Below are 8,967 nucleotides of genomic sequence, written 5' to 3'. Positions count from 1 at the left end.
CGGCAGGTTGAATAGATAAAGGGTTTATATAGTCATCATAACAACACTAAATTTAGTTTAGATGCAAAGTGTGACCTTTTCTATTCCTCCCCGATTGACATCTCCTCACCCCACCCTCCTCCACTGGAGAGACAACGCCTTTGACGTAGCCAGCGAAACTTAAAGGAATTCACCTGGCGGATCTGAAGTGTGTGTGAGAGGAGTGCTCTGTTACCTTTACAACTTTACTACTAAAACAGTGTCAGAGGCAGGAATTAGAAACGGAACATCTGATCGACGCGAGGAGCAGAGCAACAGCCATTTACCTTAAAGCTCTAACAATACCCTGATACTTCTGGGAACTTATATCGGTGACTTGGGCAACAGGAATAGCCAACTTTCTCGGGGAGTTCCGGGTTTATGTAACACAACTATAATTCAACCAGCGTATTGCCCGAAGCATAGACATGGAACTGCAGTCCTTAGGGACGAATAGGAGCAATGGCGATGGAGCAGATCATGTGTCCGCCAGTGAGCAGGTGGGTTCAATTGTCCTCATCTACAAGTTCTATCGAGCGGTGTCACACCATGAGTCGAGCGGTGTGCCGCTCCACACGCGTGTTTGGGTGCACTGCGCTGAATAGGCTGTTTAACCCTCGGTCCGACAGTATGGACTCATAGTTTAGTTTGGCTTGCAGACTAGACCTTGTATATTTATATTTGCCCTCTGTCCGACAGTTTGGACTCATAGTTTAGTTTGGCCTGCAGAATAGAGACGTATATTTACCCTTGGTCCGACAGTATGGGCTCATAGTTTAGTTTGGCTTGCAGACTATAAAGACCTTGTATATTTATTCGTATACTCCATGCCCCCGTGGTGTTTACTCCGGCCACGCTTTAGTGGATTAATTTGGTATGATGTGTCCGATCTTACCTTGTATTGGTTGTTTTGCCGCTTTAAGTAATATTTCGTATTCCAGTGGCAGAGGTTTGGTTTGAACATTGAATGTGGGATAATTTAACTGGCGCGTATGAGGGCCCTGGTTCTCCCTAAGCAATATTTGAGCTCCATAATTTCAGTTAATGCTGGAAATGACTTTAATTAGTAAAGGAAAAATGACAAAATTCAGCCACCAGGTTACAATACAAAATATAGCCCAATGGATTAATCTGCAGCAATGCTGTCAACACACATATAGACATTTTACTCTTCTGTCCTCCTGTTTCTTTCGTTTGGGGAATTGTGCATGTGTGTTTTTGGGATTAAAAAAAGGGTTAGAAAAAGACCCCCACCTGTCGGAGAAATTGTTGCGTCTATATAACGTCATAGTAACGTTTAAACTTTTTGATTGGAGGGGTCAAATGCACGGCCTCTAAAAAATGAGTGCGCTTGACCCAAAAGTCAAGTTTGCTTGTTTATTTCTCTACATTACTTATAAGGGGTCGGTACCTCACACAAAGAAGTGAAATAAACATGTTGCGCATATTTTCTTGTCTTCCTACTTTGTTCATAGTGATAGAAAAAAAAAAGATGATTACACGCATAAACTTATTTAAAGTAATCAGTGTTAGGATATGGAGTTGGAATGAGGCGTAATTTTAATGCCGTATTTTTCTTTCCCTATGTAGGTTCCAAATGGATCGACCCCTGCCGAGAAGAGTCCAATGCTCTCCCAGGTAAGCTGCTCATGCGTCATACTAGTGTAACATATTCCCCCTCATTTTGTTAAAAAAATGTAAACATTGGTGTTATTGCAGGACAATCCCTGTCACGTTGTGTGTTGTTATTATTTTGAATGCGGAATGTTCACTTTTCCCTTTAAAGGAGACTGGAGGAATTGAAGGCATTCATTTTGTTTTAAGTTTAGTAAAGACATGTAGGAGTCCAAGGGAAGAGCTGAACAGAGCAGTAAGCTGTAGTGTATGTAAGGATCTATTACACATTTTAGTACGATGACTCTTCCTCTTGAGGCGATACCTCTTATAATCACTTATCTTGTTGAACCCCCTTTCTCTAAATCCGTTTTTTTCATGTGAACACCAAAGAACACACTCTTTATTTTCTAATGTGTTGGAGACAATCTACAGACAACTGTAGAAGAATCTTTAGAGAAGTTGTTATGTTCTGGTCAGTGACCCAGACAATATCACAAGGTCTTGGCAACACTGCACTCCCTCGTGGAACAGAGTGAGGTCAGACCTCAGCCCGCAGTTCCTCTGAAACCATGTTGCTCTGTCTTTAACCGTAACAAGGAGGGTCAGGTGTGGGGGGGGGAGTCATGTGACGCGAGTGCGGGGAAATTACCTGTTTTTTTTTTTCCCCTTCCTAAGTATCCTGAGAGCAATGGAGACGCCTCCATTGAGGTCACACCGGATGTCTCGAACGAGCGCCGCAAGAAGAAAGTGGTCCGTACAGACTTGTTGCTTCAAGTATTAAGTGGCCTGCTATTAATATCAGGGCAAGCATTTTGCATGTTTGGCGTCTTGGAAGTTACCCAAAATCGTAGTTATCAAATATTACCCCATTCTTCTTCATTCGTGTAACAAATAGTCATGTTGGGTTATTTTATTTTTATGAAGACTGAATTTTATTTTTTTCATTGAATGCGACAACCCCTATTTATATTCTAGTGCCGTAGTAATGAACGGTTGGTTAGGTGGCAGTACGTCTGAATGTTGTGTTGTGACGTAGGTTTGCGAGGTGGAGCGGCTGACGACAGCGCTCAAAGCAAAGGTCTTCTGGAAGTGTAGAGTGTGGATGATCATCCTCTTCCTCCTCGTCTTCATCGCCGCTGTAATCTTCATCTCTATAGTCCTGTGCTCAGGTAGTTGCTCTGTTGATAGCTTCTATAGAGTCAAGGGAGTAGGAGAAGGTGTTTGACTCCTGGCCGCATGGTTCTGGGGTCAAACCCCAATGTCTGTGAGGATACCTGTAGCCATGCTAGAGCAAGATGCCTCAGTCATACTGATGAAACTCAGGGGCTGATTGAGGGTGCACACCTGGATTGTGAAATTGGGGAATCAACGCATTTGGAAATCAGTGCACATACAGGAGGTATCAACTTCTCCTAAAGCTGCGCTAACACACCTCTGTAATAAACTGGTTTAAACATCAATATTCACACACTCCATAGACCTATATCTGAAATAACTAATGCATTTTGAATAAGAACGTCTGATGAATTTTGTACGAGAGTGAAGGTTTTGGGTTTTGAAACTTGATTTGTGTCTTCTCAGTCTTGCGTAAGGATCCGGACGAGACATTTGACCGTTCATCCTATAAGATTCCTCGAGCCTTCAATGGAACCCTTTGGCTAACCAATCAGGTGGAGGAGCTCCTCACCTCCTCCATTCAGCGTCAAGCCCTGGCCTCGCAACTTCAAAAGAAGGTGTGGCCTAACTGTATAACAAACAGTTAGCATGAATATCAGTCACACTTTGGTGTGACTAATGTATAAAGACATTTATATCTGTGTAGATTGATTTCAAACTGTCAACAAAACACTATTGGTTTGTTTGAAGCAGTTGAATTGTTAAACCTGTTAACCTGGTTTCACAGCCTAACAGTGTTTTTGTGTTTGCCACAGCTCTATGGCCTCTACAGCGACTCCCCCGCTCTCGGTCGATACTTCTCTAACGCTGAAATCTACGACATCAGGTTATTGTCTCACAGCTCATCAGAGCCAGATTCTGTATCTGGCCTTAAAGTGTTTGTCTCTGTGTGTTGTGTGTGTGGAGGTCTATGTCTTTTTCGGTGTGTCTGTTTTTGTGTTTGTGTGTGTGTGGTTGTTTGTAGGTGTATGTCATTGTGGGGCACTGTCTTTGTGTGCGTCTGTGTCGTTGTGCGTGTCTCCGTCTGTGTGTGTGTCTAGGTGCATGCGTATGACACCCTCTCTTCCTGTCCACCAATAGGAACAGCTCGACGGAGGCTGTGTTCGGACTGAGCTTCCTGCTGCCTCGCGAGGACCAGGAGCGGCTGAGGAACTTCACGCTGAGCCGCCAGCTCGTCTACAACGTCCTGCGCCAGTCCCTCTACGACGAGGACATCAACCCCCCCGGGGCCCTGTATATACAGCCCAGCAGCCTCCAGATGAACTGAGGTCTTCCAGGGTCCCCATGAACACCAACGAGACTGTGAGTGTGTCTGTGTGTCGGGTCAGAAGTGACCCGGTAGATCAGCAGCCAACAGCCTCTCGTGAAATTGTGAAGGTCATGACATCACTCTGCTTTGTTATGTTACTGTGGGTGCCTTCAACTCTAAGGAAGAGGAGCCTCTCTCTCTCTCGCTCTCTCTCTTCTCTCCCCAACACTCCCCCCCCCCCCCCCCCCCCCCACACTACAGGGTTCTGTAATCCAAGATTTCCTCTAATTGGGGCCGACTGCCTCACTAGATTGCAACTTCTATAAATTATGTAACCACTAAACCATGTGCATCCATACAAATGGTGGCAAGGCTGGGCCTAGTAGCCCTTTGATTTCATTCACCTGATTGTAGCCAATGAATTGGACGTCAAGTACAATACAGGCGAATTGTGGTTTTGCATCATGTTCATGACCAGATTGAATGTTTATGTTTGACTGTCAACCAAAGTTTCTGGTTTTGATCCCAAATGTCCACAATCCTCCTGTAGGCATCCTTGAGCAAGGTGTTCTACCTGTACCTTAATGACAAGAATCTGAATACACTGGACGTTACTTTGGATGAAAGTAGCTGGGTTCGAAATTGTTCCCTATCACGGATATAATGCAATATATAAGGTGTTCGCCATTTTGTAGTAGTGTTCGAATTCTCAGTGGTTTTTATTTAATTCACTATATAGTGGACAATAAAATACCCTAAACGTCATTCACTGACGCAAATGACATTTAGAAATGTTTAGCATAGTGTCCGAATTCTTGTTTGTCCGTTCCTTTCATAGTTCACTATATCATAAATACTATATAGGGAGTAGTGAGTGAGTGAATAGAGAACGATTTCGAACCCAGCTAGTGCCTGATAAATGTACATTGATAAATGTAACATTGGTAAATGCAATGAGGCCTAATATTTTATATTAAATGTTTTATACAAGAAAGCGTTGTGTTGAATGGTTTATATTTTCTTGCAAGAGAAGAGAAACAAATGCAAAATATTGTATCTTTTTTAAATACAGCCATTTTATTGTCTCTATCACATTATCGTGCATTTTAGAACCAATACTATGAGCTCACATAAGTGTCTTCTTCTTGTGCATTGTACATTCTTACAGAAACCAATGCCTGACAAACTAAATATGGCTTCCAGTGCTTGCAGTTCCTTTAACAAGACAGCAGTGTGGGCATGTTTGCGGCTGGTTTCTAATTTGTTGGGGCCGTTTTAATGTATTTGGTTAAGGCTAATTTAAAGGGATGAAGAATGCCGCCATCTGGTGTCGACCAGTGGGAGCGACCAAGGCCGTATATCAGGGCATGCAGGTGGGCACAACGAACAGTGAATGCCAGAGAGCCCACGGTCTTTTAGTACTCCCAACAAACTAACTGAATTTTTGAGTATCCAATCCACACAGCCTACCGGACAGACCACGTCAACTTCGACAGGCCAAATGGGTGTTGTCCTGCTTACTACAGAGAGGGTTTCGTATAATTTAATTAATTAATTAAGGTCTTTTTTTTTTTCTTCCTCCATCGGCCCCTGACGGCGTCTGGGCCCCGGTGCAGTGCACCAGTTGCACCGTAGATATTTACGCCACTGCAAGAAACCCTCGAAGGCATTAAGGCTGTAGCCTGGACCTATTGGGCTTTAGCTAGCACCAAGCCAAATAAGCTACTGACATAACATATTTATTATATATTTTTTAGACCAATTAGATTATGTAATTTTCAGTAGGCCTACTCAAAAATATTGTCTTATCTTTATCTCCTTCAAAACGAACAAGGATGAAAAAACTAACAAAACTGTTAGTAGGGAAGCTTGGAGCAGCTGTGTTTAGGGTGGTTGAAAGATAACTTGGAACCACTTGTTCATCCAGACGCAACCTGTGGTACCCATACAATTGGTGGTACGTGCAGGACGTAATGCAAGTGGTGCGAGCTGCGAGTACCACTGGTGGTGCGTCCAGGTACTGCAGGTGGTACGCGTACCACCTGCAATAATTAGGTATAGGTAATACAAAATACATATATTATAAATACTGTAGTATAATGGCTTGTTATTATTGAAAATAATAGTTGTGTTTTGTGCATTCTATCGCAGTTTCCATTGTATTGTTTCCCATTGATGTTTTTGATGTTGTTATTTAGTGTTATTAGTGTTATTTATTGTGACCATTAGCAACGTTTCTGACATTTTTTTCACTGTTTCCCACTGGTTATGGCCTTCCTGCAGTAATTATTGCGTATAAAGGGGGCGTTGCCACTCTCCATTGGCATTGGGCGTTTAGCCAATGCCAATATTACAAATATATTAGGGTCTACATCTATCAGTCTCTCCAGCTTTTCTGGCCTTTTTGCCCCATGCTTCTACACATTCAGGTGTTTGGATGGTTGGTTTAATTTTGATAGTTGTGTAGACGTACAAAAATGGTTACAATGAACTTATAACCTAATAATTAATAATAAGATTACTCGTAATCAACTCATAATTGATACATAATTAATAACATATTCACAACATATCCTAATAGACATGATCGATAACAGATTAATCAACTCCAAATGAATACCTAATCAATAACAGATTCACTAGATCCTACTGGACACAATGCCCAACAAACAACTGAGCTGTGATGTGACTCTGGCTGAGACCGCCTTAATGCAGACTTCAGACTAGGTAATCTTCTGTCGTTGGCTCTGCTAAAACAAGCATGCTAATCGTTTGTGGGCTGGCAGAGTTAAAACGCTGTCTGCTTGTGTGAGGTGGAAAGCATGCAGGGCTTTGAGGCTGTGATCTCCCATCACGGGTCAGACAATCAGGTCACAGAGGTTAGGATAAAAGGTAGAATGAAACCAGATCGTAATCAAAGGGAGACACCGGGCCAAGCTGATGCTTCACGGTTCACGCTATATTCATCTGATAAAAGAGTTGCTCAAATGTCGTGCTGTCTAGAGAGCGGCAAGGGAGGGCCTTCTTTTGGGGCTGCCTATTTTCTGCTCTATCTCTCTTGACAATTCAAATATTACCCAAGTACAGCCTGTTGTTGCATTTAGTTGCAAGAAATGTGGTTCATAATATTTGATTGAAAATCTGGTGGCAGGAGTCAAGGCTCGTAACGGATGTTAAATAATCATTCTAGGTTTTTACTCCTGCAGTAAATTATATTTTTTGAAGTTGTTTGTCTGACGTTCTTATCGTCAAAAATGACCCACTAACATGAACATTCAGTAAAGCAGACTGATACATTAAATTATGGAGCAGAAAAGTGTTAGACAGGGTTTGTTAGATAGTGAGTACCGGCCACTAAGGAACAGGTAGGTTGTCGGATGGTGAATACAGAGATGGGTCACTAAGGAGCAGGTGGGGGTCACACCCTGAACACAGATACATGTCACTAAGGAGCAGGTGGGGGTCACACCCTGAACACAGATACATGTCACTAAGGAGCAGGTGGGGGTCACACCCTGAACATAGATACATGTCACCTAGGAGCAGGTAGGGGATTAGATAGTGAACACAGAGACAGGTCACTTAGGAGCAGGGTGGGGTTAGGCGGTGCATACTCTGATGGTGGAGTATGCAGATAAGGGGATGCCTATTGGTTGCCCTATTTAGAGGCAACCCAATTTGACCCCATTGGTTTGTGAGTGCGCTTCAGATGCATCTTTTCAAATTAGTCCTCCAGTAAGATCAGCTGCGGCAGCACGTGTGGCACATGGTTTCACGTTCGAGTATTTATTAGTTTCTTAAATTGCCTTAAATGTTTATTATTTGAAAGAGTGAGGCTATTACAGAATGATGGAAAGACATAACCTTTTGACAGTTTTGTTATCCCTATCCAATCTAAGGTCAACTACGTCTCGTTTGTTGTGGTTTTACCGGTCAGTTGTTTCTGCAGATATCTTCCTCCTTTCTCTACAAACATGAGCCCTGCCTCCACAAACATGATTCCTCGAAACAAATTAGTGGCAAAAGAAAATGAGCTGCTCCATTCCCTCCGATTTGAGCATGTCTGCCAACCTACTTTAGCTGTTAATCGAAAGTCAGATTGGTGAGAAAGACTTAATGTAAGTAGAATTACATTCCATTGATGATTACACACCGGTTGTACACATAGTGTTGCTTGATGGTTGGTGGTGGGGCTCCTCCCATCTCCTCCCCCTCCCCTCCTCCTCCACAGGTGATGTGAGGCTTTGGGAGGGATTACACTTGAGAGGAATTCCCTAAATATCTTACAGGGTTTCCCTCAGATCCAATTAAGGCACAGTGGTTGTTGCTATCCATATCTATCTGTACAGTGTCAAGAAAAGTACGTTAACATTTTGGAATTTCATTGTTTTCTGAATCAATTTGTCAAAAAATGTGATCTGATCTTCATCTAAGTCAAGGGTATTGACAAACATAATGTGTCTAAAAATAATAAGGAATAGAGAAAAAAAATCTTATCTTTCATGTCCTTATTGAACACACTCATTCAACATTCAGAATGGCAGCAATAACCTCAACCAGGCGCTTCCTGTAGCTTCCTGCAGTGGATAAGACCTTCACATCGTTGAGGAGGAATTTGAGCCGATTCTTTCTGGCAGAACTGCTTTAGCTCTTTCATATTATTTGGATATCTCATGTGTATGGCCCTCTTCAAGTCAACTCTATTGGGTTGAGGTCTGGGCTCTGACTTGGCCAATCCAAAAGGCAGAGTTTGTTTTTCTGAAGCTATTCTGTTGTGGACTTGCTCCGGTGTTTTGGGGCGTTGTCCTGTTGCATCACCAAACTTCTACACAGGTTCAGCTGACGTTTCTTTACTTCATTGATGTCTTCGTTGTGCTCTTGGTGTTCTTTTGAATGGGCGCCCACTT

General features: G+C 42.7%; 1 protein-coding gene across 1 annotated transcript; it reads left to right on the top strand.

Moving 5' to 3' along the window:
* Window positions 1-167: 167 nt before the first annotated feature.
* Window positions 168-5,048, top strand: c15h3orf52 (chromosome 15 C3orf52 homolog). The gene is made up of 7 exons (XM_079731702.1): window positions 168-518; window positions 1,609-1,656; window positions 2,311-2,385; window positions 2,672-2,804; window positions 3,217-3,368; window positions 3,567-3,637; window positions 3,892-5,048. The coding sequence occupies exons 1-7, from the start codon at window positions 447-449 to the stop codon at window positions 4,076-4,078; spliced, it is 738 nt and encodes a 245-aa protein (XP_079587828.1). The 5' UTR covers window positions 168-446; the 3' UTR covers window positions 4,079-5,048.
* The last annotated feature ends 3,919 nt before the right edge of the window (window positions 5,049-8,967 follow it).

Source organism: Pollachius pollachius, assembly GCF_949987615.1.
Source record: "Pollachius pollachius genome assembly, chromosome: 3".
NCBI classification, from domain to species: Eukaryota; Metazoa; Chordata; class Actinopteri; order Gadiformes; family Gadidae; genus Pollachius; species Pollachius pollachius.
This window is presented reverse-complemented; position numbering and strand designations above follow the sequence as displayed.